The 19,561-nt window shown below is 39.5% G+C and overlaps 1 protein-coding gene across 3 annotated transcripts in view; it reads left to right on the forward strand.

Annotated features, from left to right (window-relative positions):
* The window catches only part of LOC128688996 (terminal uridylyltransferase 4), a 129,584-nt gene that overhangs the window by 54,718 nt on the left and 55,305 nt on the right, over positions 1 to 19,561 (forward strand). For all 3 annotated transcript variants that reach the window (XM_070087348.1, XM_070087350.1, XM_070087349.1), the window contains exons 10-15: positions 127 to 309; positions 1,628 to 1,779; positions 9,420 to 9,506; positions 11,623 to 11,778; positions 13,003 to 13,172; positions 16,721 to 16,899. In XM_070087348.1, coding sequence (XP_069943449.1) covers positions 127 to 309; positions 1,628 to 1,779; positions 9,420 to 9,506; positions 11,623 to 11,778; positions 13,003 to 13,172; positions 16,721 to 16,899 — 927 coding nt within the window. The remainder of the gene's footprint in view (positions 1 to 126; positions 310 to 1,627; positions 1,780 to 9,419; positions 9,507 to 11,622; positions 11,779 to 13,002; positions 13,173 to 16,720; positions 16,900 to 19,561) is intronic.

Below are 19,561 nucleotides of genomic sequence, written 5' to 3' on the forward strand. Positions count from 1 at the left end.
ATGTTTATTGAATATTTTTCATGTCAAAAGTGCTAAATGACCAAACAAGGTCTAGTGCTCTTCAAATCTTAAAAAACAAATAAAGTACAGTATCACTCATAAGCTAATTTGTATTGTTTGTTGCAGGTCCTGCTGAACTAGGTGATAAGTGGAAGTGCAAAAATACTGACTCTGTGGGAAAATTGTGGCAGGATTTATTTAGGTTCTATACAGTAGGGTTTAAAATGTTAGATTTTGTAATCAATGTTCGTCAGCATCAACCCATTACAAGAGCTGAGAAAACGTGGAGCAAGAAAATAGCTGTCGAAGGTAAGAAGCTGCTGTGCCTATAGTATTTTTTAAATAATGTACATTGCAGTAATGTTAAGTTATGACTTAGACACAAGTACATCATCTGGTGATCTTTACTTCCAGACATTTTACCATTCAGTGGCTTTATCAATACAATACATGGACATAATATAAAGACTGTAGAAATATATACAGCAGACAGTGAAAGATGAAGCCATCACTCGGTCATTGTAGTAGCAGGTAATGGGCATTGTAGTCTTGAAGACTGTAGGTACAGCTGTTACGTTAGTCAACAAAATTTTCATCAACTATGTACAGGAAAACAACATAAGAAACAATAGAAGAGAGTCAGTGGATCCAGTCATAATATAATATTTTCATTATTTCATTATTTACATTATGATGCCTGTATATATCTGGATAGAGAGCTGGGGCTTGAGTGATGGTTAATTTTCTTTATTTTTCCTGGGAGTCATTTTATGTGTGTAAGAAACAGCTGATGTGTGAATGTGTTAGATTGCAGTGATGGTAACTTTTATGAAGGTTTGGGGGAAAGTGAGCTAAATTTGATTTCTAGAGGTGGGAAATACAGTGCCTGCACTCAGAAAGATGGATGGGGATGTTGCAGTTTGGAGGATCGTTGGAATATTGATGTATGCGCGTTACTGGCAAAGAATGTGTTTCGTTCTTGGGGGGTCATCCATCCTTGGTGGGAAATAACCATTGCAGTTAAAAAAAATTATATATGCTCATGATTTAGGAAACGGACAAGTACCTTTACTTTTGTTTGCTGTATCTTAATTTCACCCTTCCCCAATGGGATACAGCTAGTTCGTTGAAAAAAAAAAAATCTTATTTTCATAACTTTTTGGTAGAATTTTTATTGGATTATGCCGGTTTTTGTGTTTAATAGAAAGATAGAGGGCCCAGCTGGTCATTTGCTTTGGTAAACCACTGTGGCATGTTCTGTAGGCTTATTACGAATGTATTTCATCAATTGGTGGCTCTTTTATTTTACTGGTCCCATCCACAAATTTGTTACTTCTTATATCATTGTAAGTACTAATCTACACATGTTCTTCAAATACATAATTAGTTTTTCCACCAGATCTTACTACTTCAGATATGTAATTAGGTTTCCAATCAGATCTTACTACTGTACACTTGATTAATGTTTAGCATTGGGTTGAAATTCCTTCTCAAAAATCCATGTCCAAGTTACTGTTTTCTTATTTTCCTTTTCTTGGTAAATGTTAGTGTTTATTTCATATGTTACTGGTATTAGAGTTTGTTTTATTGATTTAATTCAATTGTTTTAGTAAGTTTTTTTTAACAGATCCTTTTGTGCAGAAGAGAAATTTAACCAGGACAGTGAGTGGGAACCCAGTGTTTGAGTATATTGTGGATCGCTTCAAGACCACCTACAAGTACTTTGCCATTCCGCAGTTAACTTATGGTCCTCTCTTCCTGCACATTGTTGTCAAAGAGGTAATTTCTCATGAAAGTTTTCTTATTTTCTTTTACATCAGTCATTGTTATACATAATTATATGTATTTTCTGTTATAGTGCTTGAAATTTTGAGTTAGCAAAAATGATTCTAGGTAGTAGGTTGGTAGACAGCAGCTGCCCAGGGAGGTACTACCATCCTGCCAAGTGAGTGTAAAATGAAAGCATATACTTGTTTTACATGATGATAGGAGTGCTGGTGTCCTTTTTCTGTCTCCTAAACGTTCAAGATTTCAGGTATGTCTTGCTACTGCTACTTACACGTAGGTCATACTACACATACATGTTTTTTTTTTTTTTTTTTTTTTTCAACAAGTCGGCCGTCTCCCACCGAGGCAGGGTGACCCAAAAAAAAAAAAAAAAGAAAGAAAATCCCCAAAAAGAAAATACTTTCATCATCATTCAACACTTTCACCACACTCGCACATTATCACTGTTTTTGCAGAGGTGCTCAGAATACAACAGTCTAGAAGCATACACATATAAAGATACACAACATATCCCTCCAAACTGCCAATATCCCAAACCCCTCCTTTAAAGTGCAGGCATTGTACTTCCCATTTCCAGGACTCAAGTCCGACTATATGAAAATAACCGGTTTCCCTGAATCCCTTCACTAAATATTACCCTGCTCACACTCCAACAGATCGTCAGGTCCCAAGTACCATTCGTCTCCATTCACTCCTATCTAACACGCTCACGCACGCTTGCTGGAAGTCCAAGCCCCTTACCCACAAAACCTCCTTTACCCCCTCTCTCCAACCCTTTCGAGGACGACCCCTACCCCTCCTTCCTTCCCCTATAGATTTATATGCTTTCCATGTCATTCTACTTTGATCCATTCTCTCTAAATGACCAAACCACCTCAACAACCCCTCTTCTGCCCTCTGACTAATACTTTTATTAACTCCACACCTTCTCCTAATTTCCACACTCCGAATTTTCTGCATAATATTTACACCACACATTGCCCTTAAACAGGACATCTCCACTGCCTCCAACCGTCTCCTCGCTGCTGCATTTACCACCCAAGCTTCACACCCATATAAGAGTGTTGGTACTACTATACTTTCATACATTCCCTTCTTTGCCTCCATAGATAACGTTTTTTGACTCCACATATACCTCAACGCACCACTCACCTTTTTTCCCTCATCAATTCTATGATTAACCTCATCCTTCATAAATCCATCCGCCGACACGTCAACTCCCAAGTATCTGAAAACATTCACTTCTTCCATACTCCTCCTCCCCAATTTGATATCCAATTTTTCTTTATCAAAATAATTTGACACCCTCATCACCTTACTCTTTTCTATGTTCACTTTCAACTTTCTACCTTTACACACATTCCCAAACTCATCCACTAACCTTTGCAATTTTTCTTTAGAATCTCCCATAAGCACAGTATCATCAGCAAAAAGTAACTGTGTCAATTCCCATTTTGAATTTGATTCCCCATAATTTAATCCCACCCCTCTCCCAAACACCCTAGTATTTACTTCCTTTACAACCCCATCTATAAATATATTAAACAACCATGGTGACATTACACATCCCTGTCTAAGACCTACTTTTACCGGGAAGTAGTCTCCCTCTCTTCTACACACCCTAACCTGAGCCTCACTATCCTCATAAAAACTCTTTACAGCATTTAATAACTTACCACCTATTCCATATACTTGCAACATCTGCCACATTGCTCCTCTATCCACTCTATCATATGCCTTTTCTAAATCCATAAATGCAATAAAAACTTCCCTATCTTTATCTAAATACTGTTCACATATATGCTTCAATGTAAACACCTGATCTACACATCCCCTACCCACTCTAAAACCTCCTTGCTCATCCGCAATCCTACATTCTGTCTTACCTCTAATTCTTTCAATTATAACCCTACCGTACACTTTTCCTGGTATACTCAGTAAGCTTATTCCTCTATAATTTTTACAGTCTCTTTTGTCCCCTTTCCCTTTATATAAAGGGACTATACATGCTCTCTGCCAATCCCTAGGTACCTTCCCCTCTTTCATACATTTATTAAACAAAAGTACCAACCACTCCAACACTATATCCCCCCCTGCTTTTAACATTTCTGTCATGATCCCATCAGTTCCAGCTGCTTTACCCCCTTTCATTTTACGTAATGCCTCACGTACCTCCCCCACACTTACATTCTGCTCTTCTTCACTCCTAAAAGATGGTATACCTCCCTGACCAGTGCATGAAATTACTGCCTCTGTTTCTTCCTTAACATTTAAAAGTTCCTCAAAATATTCTCGCCATCTACCCAATACCTCCATCTCCCCATCTACTAACTCCCCTACTCTGTTTTTAACTGACAAATCCATATTTTCCCTAGGCTTTCTTAACTTGTTTAACTCACTCCAAAATTTTTTCTTATTTTCATTAAAATTTCTTGACAGTGCCTCTACCACTCTATCATCTGCTCTCCTTTTGCACTCTCTCACCACTCTCTTTACCTTTCTTTTACTCTCCATATACTCTGCTCTTCTTATAACACTTCTGCTTTGTAAAAACCTCTCATAAGCTACCTTTTTCTCTTTTATCACACCCTTTACTTCATCATTCCACCAATCACTCCTCTTTCCTCCTGCCCCCACCCTCCTATAACCACAAACTTCTGCCCCACATTCTAATACTGCATTTTTAAAACTATTCCAACCCTCTTCAACCCCCCCACTACTCATCTTTGCACTAGCCCACCTTTCTGCCAATAGTCGCTTATATCTCACCCGAACTTACTTCCTCCCTTAGTTTATACACTTTCACCTCCCTCTTACTTGTTGTTGCCACCTTCCTCTTTTCCCATCTACCTCTTACTCTAACTGTAGCTACAACTAAATAATGATCCGATATATCAGTTGCCCCTCTATAAACATGTACATCCTGGAGCCTACCCATCAACCTTTTATCCACCAATACATAATCTAATAAACTACTTTCATTACGTGCTACATCATACCTTGTATATTTATTTATCCTCTTTTTCATAAAATATGTATTACTTATTACCAAATTTCTTTCTACACACATAGCTCAATTAAAGGCTCCCCATTTACATTTACCCCTGGCACCCCAAATTTACCTACTACTCCTTCCATAACATTTTTACCCACTTTAGCATTGAAATCCCCAACCACCATTACTCTCACACTTGGTTCAAAACTCCCCACGCATTCACTCAACATTTCCCAAAATCTCTCTCTCTCCTCTACACTTCTCTCTTCTCCAGGTGCATACACGCTTATTATAACCCACTTTTCACATCCAATCTTTATTTTACTCCACATAATCCTTGAATTAATACATTTATAGTCCCTCTTTTCCTGCCATAGCTTATCCTTCAACATTATTGCTACTCCTTCTTTAGCTCTAACTCTATTTGAAACCCCTGACCTAATCCCATTTATTCCTCTCCACTGAAACTCTCCCACCCCCTTCAGCTTTGTTTCACTTAAAGCCAGGACATCCAGCTTCTTCTCATTCATAACATCTACAATCATCTCTTTCTTATCATCTGCACAACATCCACGCACATTCAGACTTCCCACTTTGACAATTTTCTTCTTCTTATTCTTTTTAGTAATCTTTACAGGAAAAGGGGTTACTAGCCCATTGTTCCCGGCATTTTAGTTGACTTTTACAACACGCATGGCTTACGGAGGAAAGATTCTTATTCCACTTCCCCATGGATATAAAAGGAAAATTAATAAGACCAAGAACTATTAAGATAAAATCAAAGAAAACTCAGATGAGTGTGTATAAATAAATGTGTACATGTATGTGTTATGTGTTATTATGTTATGTATGTGTCAGTTAAAAACAGAGTAGGGGAGTTAGTAGATGGGGAGATGGAGGTATTGGGTAGATGGCGAGAATATTTTGAGGAACTTTTAAATGTTAAGGAAGAAACAGAGGCAGTAATTTCATGCACTGGTCAGGGAGGTATACCATCTTTTAGGAGTGAAGAAGAGCAGAATGTAAGTGTGGGGGAGGTACGTGAGGCATTACGTAAAATGAAAGGGGGTAAAGCAGCTGGAACTGATGGGATCATGACAGAAATGTTAAAAGCAGGGGGGGATATAGTGTTGGAGTGGTTGGTACTTTTGTTTAATAAATGTATGAAAGAGGGGAAGGTACCTAGGGATTGGCAGAGAGCATGTATAGTCCCTTTATATAAAGGGAAAGGGGACAAAAGAGACTGTAAAAATTATAGAGGAATAAGCTTACTGAGTATACCAGGAAAAGTGTACGGTAGGGTTATAATTGAAAGAATTAGAGGTAAGACAGAATGTAGGATTGCGGATGAGCAAGGAGGTTTTAGAGTGGGTAGGGGATGTGTAGATCAGGTGTTTACATTGAAGCATATATGTGAACAGTATTTAGATAAAGATAGGGAAGTTTTTATTGCATTTATAGATTTAGAAAAGGCATATGATAGAGTGGATACACGAGCAATGTGGCAGATGTTGCAAGTATATGGAATAGGTGGTAAGTTATTAAATGCTGTAAAGAGTTTTTATGAGGATAGTGAGGCTCAGGTTAGGGTGTGTAGAAGAGAGGGAGACTACTTCCCGGTAAAAGTAGGTCTTAGACAGGGATGTGTAATGTCACCATGGTTGTTTAATATATTTATAGATGGGGTTGTAAAGGAAGTAAATGCTAGGGTGTTTGGGAGAGGGGTGGGATTAAATTATGGGGAATCAAATTCAAAATGGGAATTGACACAGTTATTGTTTGCTGATGATACTGTGCTTATGGGAGATTCTAAAGAAAAATTGCAAAGGTTAGTGGATGAGTTTGGGAATGTGTGTAAAGGTAGAAAGTTGAAAGTGAACATAGAAAAGAGTAAGGTGATGAGGGTGTCAAATGATTTGGATAAAGAAAAATTGGATATCAAATTGGGGAGGAGGAGTATGGAAGAAGTGAATGTTTTCAGATACTTGGGAGTTGACGTGTCGGCGGATGGATTTATGAAGGATGAGGTTAATCATAGAATTGATGAGGGAAAAAAGGTGAGTGGTGCGTTGAGGTATATGTGGAGTCAAAAAACGTTATCTATGGAGGCAAAGAAGGGTATGTATGAAAGTATAGTAGTACCAACACTCTTATATGGGTGTGAAGCTTGGGTGGTAAATGCAGCAGCGAGGAGACGGTTGGAGGCAGTGGAGATGTCCTGTTTAAGGGCAATGTGTGGTGTAAATATTATGCAGAAAATTCGGAGTGTGGAAATTAGGAGAAGGTGTGGAGTTAATAAAAGTATTAGTCAGAGGGCAGAGGAGGGGTTGTTGAGGTGGTTTGGTCATTTAGAGAGAATGGATCAAAGTAGAATGACATGGAAAGCATATAAATCTATAGGGGAAGGAAGGCGGGGTAGGGGTCGTCCTCGAAAGGGTTGGAGAGAGGGGGTAAAGGAGGTTTTGTGGGTAAGGGGCTTGGACTTCCAGCAAGCGTGCGTGAGCGTGTTAGATAGGAGTGAATGGAGACGAATGGTACTTGGGACCTGACGATCTGTTGGAGTGTGAGCAGGGTAATATTTAGTGAAGGGATTCAGGGAAACCGGTTATTTTCATATAGTCGGACTTGAGTCCTGGAAATGGGAAGTACAATGCCTGCACTTTAAAGGAGGGGTTTGGGATATTGGCAGTTTGGAGGGATATGTTGTGTATCTTTATATGTGTATGCTTCTAGACTGTTGTATTCTGAGCACCTCTGCAAAAACAGTGATAATGTGCGAGTGTGGTGAAAGTGTTGAATGATGATGAAAGTATTTTCTTTTTGGGGATTTTTTTTCTTTTTTGGGTCACCCTGCCTCGGTGGGAGACGGCCGACTTGTTGAAAAAAAAAAAAAAAAAAAATGTATGTGTAGTGTGACCTAAGTGTAAGTAGAAGTAGCAAGACATGCCTGTAATCTTGCATATTTATGAGACAGACAAAAGACATCAGCAATCCTACCATCATGTAAAACAATCACAGGCTTCGTTTTACACTCACTTGGCAGGACGGTAGTACCTCCCTGGGTGGTTGCTGTCTACCAACCTACATACATTTACATACATGTACAAGCATATATATACACACCCCTCTGAGTTTTGTTCTATTTTCTTTCTAGTTCGTGTTCTTATTTATTTCCTCTTATCTCCATGGGAAAGTGGAACAGAATTCTTCCTACGTAAGCCATGCATGTTGTAAGAGGCGACGAAAATGCTGGGAGCAAGGGGCTAGTAACCCCTTCTCTTGTACAAATTACTAAATTTAAAAAGAGAAACTTTCGTTTTTTTTTTGGGGGGGCCACCCTGCCTCGGTAGAATACGGCCAGTTTGTTGAAAGAAGAAGAAACATTAATGATTCTAGGTTGTAGGTTGGTAGACAGCAACCACCCACAGTGGTACTACCATCCTGCCAAGTGAATGTAAAACGAAAGCCTGTAATTGTTTTACATGATGGTAGGATTGCTGGTATCTTTTTTTCTGTCTCATAAACATCCAAAGTTTCAGGTACGTCTTGCTACTTCTACTTACACTTAGGTCACATTACACATACATGTACAAGCATATATATACACACCCCTCTGGGTTTCCTTCTATTTTCTTACTAGTTCTTGTTCTTGTTTATTTCCTCTTATCTCCATGGGGAAGTAGAACAGAATTCTTCCTCTGTAAGCCATGCGTGTTGTAAGAGGCGACTAAAATGCCGGGAGCAGGGGGCTAGTAACCCCTTCTCCTGTATATATTACTAAATTTGAAAGGAGAAACTTTCGTTTTTCCTTTTGGGCCACCCCGCCTCGGTGGGATACGGTCGGTGTGTTGAAAGAAAGAAAGAAAGAAGAAACATGCAAGGTTTCAGGTGAGTCTTGCTACTTCTACTTACACTTAGGTCACATTACACATACATGTACAAGCATATATATACACACCCCTCTGGGTTTCCTTCTATTTTCTTGCTAGTTCTTGTTCTTGTTTATTTCCTCTTACCTTCATGGGGAATTGGAACAGAATTCTTCCTCCGCAAGCCATGCGTGTTGTAAGAGGCGACTAAAATGCCAGGAGCAAGGGGCTAGTAACCCCTTCTCCTGTATATATTACTAAATTTAAAAAGAGAAACTTTCGTTTTTCTTTTTGGGCCACCCTGCCTTAGTGGGATATGGATGGTTTGTTGAAAAAAAAAAATATGCAAGATTTCAGGTATGTCTTGCTACTTTTACATACACTTAAGTCACACTACATATGCATGCACAAGCATAGATATATACACACCCTCTGGGTTTCCTTCTATTTTCTTACTAGTTCTTGTTCTTGTTTGTTTCCTTTTACTTCCATGGGGAAGTGGAACAGAATTCATCCTCCGTAAGCCATGTGTGTCGTAAGAGGTAACTAAAATGCTGGGAGCAAGAGGCTAGTAACCTTGTCTCCTGTATATATTAATAAATGTAAAAGGAGAAACTCATTTTTCCTTTTGGGCCACCCCACCTCGGTGGGATACGGCTGGTGTGTTGAAAGAAAGAAGAAATATTAATGATGTTCATTGAATACAATATTAGGGTATTGGCACAGTTACCTGTTTAAATTTTTTATGAATTTAATTTCTATACCAGATGCAAGCTGCTAATGGATCAAAAGCAGTAGCAGATGTCAGTCAGAGGAACAAAAAAGGAGATATGCTACTGGAGTCCATAGAGAAGGTGATAAAAAAATTCTTGATATTTATTCTAATTCCAGCATCTGAATATTGGAAAGTCTTACTATCTATAAACTCTTGATATTCTAATTTCACCCTCTAGATGTTGACATGTTTAATTTTTTCTTCATTATATACTGATTTACAAAATTTTTATACTTCATAATGGTTTCTGATCCACATTATCTTGTTTGTTTCTATTTAATTTTCCCCTGTTATTTTTTGGATGATAACTTGAGAATTTCTCATCAGGTTGGCTCTAGAGGTGTAGTACTTTATATACTCTCATAATGCAGTGTGCGCTTATATTTTTTGGGTATTGTATCCCATTGTGTGCTATTTTGGGTGGTAATTTTTTTCCTTGTGTAAGGTACAACCTCATCTGCATACATTGTCCTAATTAGAATCTGGCTTAGCTGCAGTAAACTTGTTATGCCTCTTGGTATTTTGGCACTTCATCCCATGACAGCTGTATGCTCATAAAAAAACTATACCACGGGCGGGGTTAGAACCCGCAATCAGAGAGTCTCAGAACTCCAGACCGTTGCATTAGCCACTGGGCCAGCTAGCCACAATAAGATTCATCCAACTAGGTTAGCATAGGCACCACTGTGACCACAAATGCAAGTTTTTACAGACGAATCTCCCGCTAGCATCTCTAAGTGAGGAGCATATTATAATGGTAGTGAGTTTGTGTCGACCATCTTTGGTATTGTTTTAATGTCACCTTTGCACCATTTATAACATTTCTGGTATATTTTTAATAGAGGAAATCAGCTTTTAATATGCATTATTTAGGTATAAGTACCGATCAGAGAGCCCGTCATAAGTCCGAGCCGTCGGTAAACGAGTATACATCACTAAGTGAGGAGAGACTGTAGTAGTTTGCGTCTGTCTTAGTCTAATAGAGTTGTTAATGGTCCAAGTCAGGCCAAAATGTCTCCTTAACAGTTACCTCTGTTTAGGTTATCTGTGTAATGCTCAGTAGACTGCATAGACAGTCTGAACTATTGTTAGATGTAGAATAATTTTGTCTTCTTTCTAATTAAAGGAATGAACAATTTATTCACATTAAATTCTGTGCAGAGTGTATAACATGTGCACCACTTCAAAATTGCTCCAACATCTGACCCTGTAAATGGTCCAAGTCATACCGAAACGTCTTTGTAAGCTTCTTTCCTATATGCGGGTTATTTGTGTATGAATCATCTTTTTCTTGGCACCTCCAGCTTCATGGTGCTCCTCATGGATCCCTTAGTTTATATCCAGAGATGAGAATGAGGAATGGTATATCTAGAAAATACTTGAAAAACACTGGTTAGTGTGGAACAAGACAGTCCAAGAAAGTAACTGAATAGTGCAGGTTTGGATGATAGTGAGGGGGAGGGGGAGGATTGGGAGAGTTTGCGAGCTGAGGTGTCATATGAGTGAAGACGTGTGAAAATGTCTAGGAGGCATGCCATATACTCACCATGCTGTTGCAGATTTGAAAATCAAAACTTGTCTTTGCTCTCTCGTGCCTGTTACCAGTTTTGAGAGTTGTGCTCAAAAAAAGTCTGTCCTGAGGCCACACTCCATTGTTGCTGCTAGCAGTCCACAGGCCAGTATGACCATCACAACCTGGCTGATCTCATGGCTATTCTCTTATGCACTTATAACACTTTTTTATTTTGCTTGTATCAGGCACATGTATGGTATTTAGTTTTACTTTTACTTTTGAGATTTCATTATGACACACTACAGAAGCATTTCTTGTGGGAATCTAATGTGTGTAATTACAGTAGTTTATAACCTATTTGTTTTTCTGTCATTTTAACAGATAATTTTTTGTACAGACTCTTATACTGTTTATTATTTCCTGTACTGGATAGATAAGTATTACCTAGGTCTAGGACCCTATAAAACTTTAATCTAGTCTTGGTCCAGCTATGCATAGATGGTTCACTGCCTGAATTAATGGCGTAATGATGTGTAAACTAGTTGTAGGTATAAAGGTATAAAGTAATGTTGTAGGCTGTTCAGTGTTATGCACAACTTGCAGTGTTTGTCCCTTTTATAAATTAAAGTTTCTTTTTGTGTTGTATATGGTCTTAATATCCATATATATCTACATTATCTAGGCTGGGCATTCCTTAAGTGAAGGCTCTTCAGAATGTGAGATGGAGAGGACTGAAGATGACATTGATGTGACAGTTGAAGGGGAAGAGTATGAAGATGATGAAGATCCAGCAAACTTATCAGGGTTTGAGGCTGACCTCAGTACATTATCTATGGAAGTAAGTATATGATGGGTCTTGTTATTTTGGTGTCAGCTCTTCATATTTCACTCAAGACTTTTTTTTCCAACAAGTGGGCCATCTCCCAACGAGGCAGGGTGAACCAAAAAGAAAGAAAATTCCCAAAAAAGAAAATACTTTCATCATCATTCAACACTTTGACCTCATTCACACATAATCACTGTTTTTGCAGAGGCACTCAGATATGACAGTTTAGAAGTCTCTCCAAACTGTCAATATCCCAGACCCTTTTTTTAAACTGCAGGCATTGTACTTCCCATTTCCAGGACTCAAGTCTGGCTAGATCTAAATTAACAAGTTTCCCTGAATCCCTTCACTAAATATTACCCTGCTCACACTCCAACAGCTCGTTAAGTCCCAATAATCGTTCGTCCCCATTTACTCCTAACACACTCACACACGCTTGTTTGAAGTCCAAGCCCCTCGCCCACAAAACCTATACCCCCTCTCTCCAACCTTTTCGAGGACGATCCCTACCCCTCCTTCCTTCTACAGATTTATACGCTCTGCAAGTCATTCTACTTTGATCCATTCTCTCTTAAATGACCAAACCACCTCAACAACTCCTCTTCAGCCCTTTGACTAATACTTTTAGCAACTCCACACCTCCTAATTTCCACACTCTGAATTCTCTGCATAATATCTATACCACACATTGCCCTTAGACAGGACATCTCCACTGCCTCCAGCCTCCTTTCTGCAACATTTGCATCCCATGCTTTACACACATATATGAGTGTTGTTACCACTATAGTCTCATACATTCCTCTCTTTGCCTCCATGGATAGTGTTTTTATACGTATATATGCCTGTGTGAACGTGTTAGATAGGAGTGAGTGGAGACAAATGGTTTTTGAGACTTGATGATCTTGACAAGCTGTTGGAATGTGAGCAGGGTAATATTTTGTGAAGGGATTCATGGAACCTGGTTAGCTGGACTTGAGTCCTGGAGGTGGGAAGCACAATGCCTACACTTTAAAGGAGGGGTTTGGGATATTTGCTGTTTGAAGTGACATCTGAACTGTCGTTCCTTCACGCCTCTGCAAAGACAGTGATTATGTGTGAATGATGGTGAAAATGTTTCTTTTTTTGTGTCACCCTGCCCTGTTGAAGATGTATAAATAATCATGGAAAGTAGGTAATGTATAAAAAGGAATAAATGTCAGATATTAGCCAGTTACTAAATTTAATTGAATTGCACAGGAAAATTTGGATGAACCCCAAGAAACTCTGAGCCCCAATGGTCTCAGCTCACAGGAAGAAGAACCAAGTGAAGCTACCTTAGATGACTTGATAGCAACAATACCATTTGTGACTCCAAGTCAGGCAGCAAAACTCATGCATCAAGTTCAAGAAAATCAGATTGTTTTAAGGTAAGGATGAAAAAGTTGTTGTTTTGGGTGCTTTCTAGTCTGACTATAAAGGCCAGAGCACCATCTGATTAGACATCTTGTGTGGTTAATGGGGGCTCTTGTTTTGGCTATTTTGCTAGATCATGTCACTGTATGTTCATAAACATTTCTGTTTCATAAAAAATAATTTGAAAATCTCTCCCAACAGTCATTAATTAAAAATTCACTTAATTTTGCCCAAGCTGAATTAAGAAAATTTTCATTTCTATTCTGTGGTCCTGAACATTCAGGAGTACTTAGTCTGTATCAATACCCAGAATAAGTGCATTGAATTCTGTTGGTGTCTGACCTGCCTAAATAGAAACTCTCTGCAAATAAATAGCCGTTCCCCACCAAAGCAGGCATTCACATTGGTGTTGTAGGTGTCGCTCACTACAGTGATAACTTGACTTACGAGTGCCCCAACTTACAAATTTTCTGAGTTACGAGCCTTCGCTTGGTCGATTTTTTGCTTTGGGTTACAAGCCAAAATCCAAGTTACGAGCGAGCTTCAGATACGCCGCTACTAATTGGCGGCATATCTGAAGTCAGTTCCAACTCTGTACCCAGAGGAATGTCAGGTACTTCATCCCATTCCACATGCTCTTCCAAGACATAACTGGAAGGATAATACTCCCACACTAATCCCAGAGTGTAGTAAGGCACCTCGTCCCTTGTTTGGTTCTCCTATAAATCCAGGGAAGAGGTAACTTCCATTTCAACACTCAAGTTTTTTCAGAAACATTAATTAAATTGGGTGGAGTACTGGTAGTGGTGGGTGGAAGTCATGGTGATCAGTGGAGTAGTGATAGTGGTGGGTGGAGTACTTACTGATAGTGGTGGGTGGAGTAGTGATGGTGGTGGGTGGAGTACTTACTGATAGTGGTGGGTGGAGTAGTGATGGTGGTAGGTGTAATAGTGATGGTGGTGGATGGAGTAGTGATGGTGGTGGGGGAGTAGTGATGGGGGTAGATGGAGTAGTGATGGTGATGGGTGGAGTAGTGATGGTGGTGGGTGTAGTAGTGATGGTGGTGGGTGGAGTAGTGATGGTGGTGGATGGAGTAGTGATGGTGGTGGATGGAGTAGTGATGGTGGTGGATGGAGTAGTGATGGTGGTGGGTGGAGTACTTACTGATGGTGGTGGGTGTAGTAGTGATGGTGGTGGGTGTAGTAGTGATGGTGGTGGGTGTAGTAGTGATGGTGGTGGATGGGGTAGTTATGGTGGTGGGTGGAGTAGTGATGGTGGTGGGTGGAGTAGTGATGGTGGTGGATGGAGTAGTGATGGTGGTGGATGGAGTAGTGATGGTGGTGGATGGAGCAGTGATGGTGGTGGTGGGTGGAGTAGTGATGGTGGTGGTGGGTGGAGTAGTGATGGTGGTGGTGGGTGGAGTAGTGATGGTGGTGGATGGAGTAATGATGATGGTGGATGGAGTAGTGATGGTGGTGGGTGGAATACTTACTGATAGTGGTGGGTGTAGTAGTGATGGTAGTGGGTGTAGTAGTGATGGTGGATGGAGTAGTGATGGTGGTGGGTGTAGTAGTGATGGTGGTGGATGGAGTAGTGATGGTGGTGGGTGGAGTACTTACTGATAGTGGTGGGTGGAGTAGTGATGGTGGTGGGTGTAGTAGTGATGGTGGTGGATGGAGTAGTGATGGTGGTGGGTGGAGTAGTGATGGTGGTGGATGGAGTAGTGATGGTGGTGGATGGAGTAGTGATGGTGGATGGAGTAGTGATGGTGGTGGATGGAGTAGTGGTGGTGGTGGGTGGAGTAGTGATGGTGGTGGATGGAGTAGTGATGATGGTGGGTGTAGTAGTGATGGTGGTGGATGGAGTAGTGATGGTGGTGGGTGGAGTACTTACTGATAGTGGTGGGTGTAGTAGTGATGGTGGTGGATGGAGTAGTGATGGTGGTGGGTGTAATAGTGATGGTGGTGGGTGTAATAGTGATGGTGGTGGGTGTAATAGTGATGGTGGTGGATGGAGTAGTGATGGTGGTGGATGGAGTAGTGATGGTGGTGGGTGGAGTAGTGATAGTGGTGGGTGGAGAAGTAATGGTGGTGTGTGGAGTAGTGATGGTGGTGGATGGAGTAGTGATGGTGGTGGATGGAGTAGTGGTGGTGGTGGATGGAGTAGTGATAGTGGTGGTTGGAGTAGTGATAGTGGTGGGTGGAGTAGTGATGGTGGTGGGTGGAGTAGTGATGGTGGTGGGTGGAGTAGTGATGGTGGTGGGTGGAGTAGCGATGGTGGTGGATGGAGTAGTGATAATGGTGGGTGGAGTAGATATGGTGGTGGGTGGAGTAGTGAAGGTGGTGGGTGGAGTATACAATATGTCTTATTTATAAATACATTTTTCTTGTTTAAAAACCTGTGACAAAAATATTGGGGTGGTTTTTTTTGGGCTGGAATGGATTAATGGCATTTCACTTAATTTTAATGAGGAAAATTGATTTGATATACGAACAAATTGAGTTACGAGCTGGGTCACAGAATGAATTACTCGTAAGTCAAGGTACCACTGTATATTACTTTTCTTAATTTTTTTGTAAATCCATATTAATTTTAATTCATGTTTCACAAATCAGTTGTAAACCATGATAGGCCCTTTAATAAGGGATTTACTCTACTATTTTTTATATTTTTCTTTTATATGATTAACCCATTACAGTAATAATTTTTGTATGGCAGTTCCTGTTGAATTATCATTTTTATATAGAATTGTCACAACTGTTAATATTCATTACTGGTATTTCTTAGAAACCCTAATAAAATCAAAATCATCACTTTAACAATTGTGGTGTAGTCCAGGTTTGAATCTGTCTTTATTTCTGCACATAATTATTAACTTTTCTAAAAAATAGTTATCATCATCAGAATGATGTTTTCCATCTAACTAGCAAATTAGAACCAACCCAAAAGGTGAAGACTTAATTTTTTTTTTTAGCAGATTTGTCATGAAATAAGAAAATGAAGCATCATAGCATTTTGTTAAATTATTTGTGCAAATGCAACAGATGATGGCAAACACAATAGACAAAAAAAGTAGTGTAAAAAAAATCAGTTGGGGCTATTACAAAAATTGGATTCCAATTTTTGATTGAAGATTAACCCTTAAACTGTCCAAACGTAGATCTACGTTCACGTGCGTAGCGCTCCGACCTTGATTTTCCCCATTTGAAAGCATGCAAAAAAAAAAAAATGTAGTTCTACGTTCTGAGCCCCCCCCGCACGTGGACAGTTTGGGTTAATGGCAGTATGGCCATATCTGTTGAATGTGCTACTTTTAAAAACCTGGGAGTCAGAATGAAATATTTGTAATCTAGCATACATTTAATAATAATTAAACCAGTTGGTATATCAAGAATGCCAGTTAATTTGCTTAATGTTCTAGGTGGGGCTTTTAAAATGAAGTGTCATAGATTTTAATGGAGAGGGGTAAATTTTTTTTCACAAGTCTGTGCTTTGCTTGCATTTTATCACACTGTTCTACTATAATAGTTTTGAAGATTGCACAGTTTTTGTTGCCTTGCAGGTTTGAAGGAAACATCTTTACATTGGGGCAAAAGCCACCATTAATATGTGGATCATGCCAGAAGGAAGGGCATTGCAAGGCAGACTGCCGTGAAGATGAGCTACCACCACTGAAGTGTTTACCACCCATGAATAGTCACTTCCTCAATCAGCTCACTGCCATATTTGAACAGCTAACAAGTATGTAATAAGAATATATTTGTATGTGAGAATAACCAAGTGTATGCAATTTTTGTACATATTTGAATTTTTTTTGTATTTAAGTTTGCAGAATTTTCTTTGGATCACCTTGCTTTGATAGGGTAAAAAAATTATTTAATTGAAAAAAGGTAGTTTATGAGGGTTTTTTTTTGCAAAGCTGAAGTGATACAAGAAGGAGAGTAAAAGAAAGGTGAAGAGAGCAGTGAGAGACTGCAAATGACAGAGTTGGAGAAGCACTGTCTAGAAATTTTGCTGAGAATGAGAAAAAATTTTGGAGTGAGATAAACAAGTTAAGAAAGCCTAGGGAACGAATGGATTTGTCAGTTAAAAACAGAGTAGGGGAGTTAGTAGATGGGGAGTTGGAGGTATTGGATAGATGGCGGGAATATTTTGAGGAAATTTTAAATGTCGATGAAGAAAGGGAGGCAGTAATTTCATGCACTGGCCAGGAAAGTATAACATCTTTTAGGAGTGAAGAAGAGTAGGATGTGAGTGTGGGGGGAGATGCATGAGGCATTACATAGAATGAAAGGAGGTAAAGCAGCTGGAACTGATGGGGTTGTGACAAATGTTAAAAGCATAGAGAGATATAGTGTTAGAGTGGTTAGCATTTTTGTTTAATAAATATATGAAAGAGGGAAAGGTACCTAGGGATTGGCAGAGAGCCTGTATAATTCCTTAATATGAAGGGAAAGGGGACAAAAGAGATTGAAAAAATTATAAGGGAATAAGTTTACCGAGTTCTCCATGGGGAAGTGGAACAGAATTCTTCCTCTGTAAGCCATGCATGTCATAAAAGGCAACAAAAATCCCAGGAGCAAGGGGCTAGTAACCCCTTCTTCTGTATATATTACTAAATTCAAAACGAGAAACTTTTGTTTTTCCTTTTGGGACACCCCACCTCGGTGGGATATGGTCGGTGCGTTGAAAGAAAGTAGTAGTAGTTTACTGAGTATACCAGGTAAAGTGTATGGTAGGGCTATTATTGAAAGAATTAGAAGTAAGACAGAAAGTAGGATTGCAGATGAGCAAGGAGGCTTTAGAATGGGTAGGGGATATGTAGATCAGGTGTTGACATTGAAGCATATATGTGAACAGTATTTAGATAAAGGCAGGGAAGCAAATTTGCAAGTGTACGGAATGGGTAGTAAGTTACTAAATGCTGTAAAAAGTTTTTATGAAGATAGTGAGGCTCAGGGTGTGTAACAGAGTGGGAGATTACTTCCCAGTAAAAGTAGGTCTTAGACAGGGATGTGTGATGTTACCATGGTGGTTTAACATATTTATAGATGGGGTTGTAAAGGAAGTAAATGCTAGGGTGTTGGGGAGAGGGGTGGGATTAAATTATGGGGGAATCAAATACAAAATAGGAGCTGACAGTTACTTTTTGCTGTATTGTGCTTTTGGGAGATTCCAAAAAAAAGTTGCAAAGGTTAGTGGATGAGTTTGGGAGTGTGTGTAAAGGTAAAAAGTTGAAAGTAAACATAGATAAACATAAGGTAATGAGAGTATCAAGCAATTTAGATAAAGGAAAATTGGATATCACATTGAAGGGAGGAAGTATGGAAGAAGTGAATGTTTTCAGATATTTGAGAGTTTACTTGTCAGCTGATGGGTTTATGAAGGACAAGGTTGAACGTAGAATTGATAAAGGAAATAAAGTGAGTCGTGCATTGAGGTATCTGTGGAGACAAAGAACGTTATCCATGGAGGCAAAGAAGGGAATGTACGAGAGTATAGTGGTACCAGCACTCTTATGTGGGTGTGAAGCATGGTTTGTTGTAAGTGCTTCAATAAAGAGGCAGCTGGAGGCAGTGGAGATGTTGTATCGAAGGGCAATGTGTGGTGTAAATATTATGCAGAGAATTCATAGTGTGGCAATTAGGAGGAGGTGTGGAGTTATTAAAAGTATTAGTCAGAGGGCTGAAGATGGGCTGTTGAGGTGGTTTGGTCATTTAGAGAGAATGGAACAAAGAATGACTTGGAGAGAGTATAAATCTGTAGGGAAAGGCAGGCAGGGTAGGGATCACCCCCGAAAAGGTTGGAGGGATGGGGTAAAGGAGGTTTTGTGGGCGAGGGGCTTTTACTTCCAGCAAGCATGCATGAGTGTGTTAGATAGTGAATGGAGACAAAGGGTTTTTTTGGACTTGACGAGCTGTTGGAGTGTGAGCAGGGTAATATTTGGTGGAGGGATTCAGGGAAACCGGTTAGCCGGACTTGAGTCCTGGAAATTGGAAGTACAATGCTTGCACTTTAAAAGAGGGGTTTAGGATATCTGAGTGCCTCTGCAAAGACAGTGATTATGTGTAAGTGATGGTGAAAGTGTTGAATGATGAAAGTTTTTTCTTTCCTTTTGGATCACCCTGCCTCGGTGGGAAATGGCCAACGTGTTAAAAAGAATTATTTGTTACATATAAAGTTTTATTTATTTTATTTTTTTTTAACAAGTTAGCCGTCTCCCACAGAGGCAGGGTGACCCAAAAAGAAAGAAAAAATCCCCAAAAAGAAAATACTTTCATCATCATCATTCAACACTTTCACCTCACTCACACATAATCACTGTTTTTGCAGAGGTGCTCAGAACACAACAGTTTAGAAGCATATACGTATAAAGATACACAACATATCCCTCCAAACTGCT

Source organism: Cherax quadricarinatus, chromosome 21 (genome assembly GCF_038502225.1).
Source record: "Cherax quadricarinatus isolate ZL_2023a chromosome 21, ASM3850222v1, whole genome shotgun sequence".
Taxonomy (NCBI): Eukaryota; Metazoa; Arthropoda; class Malacostraca; order Decapoda; family Parastacidae; genus Cherax; species Cherax quadricarinatus.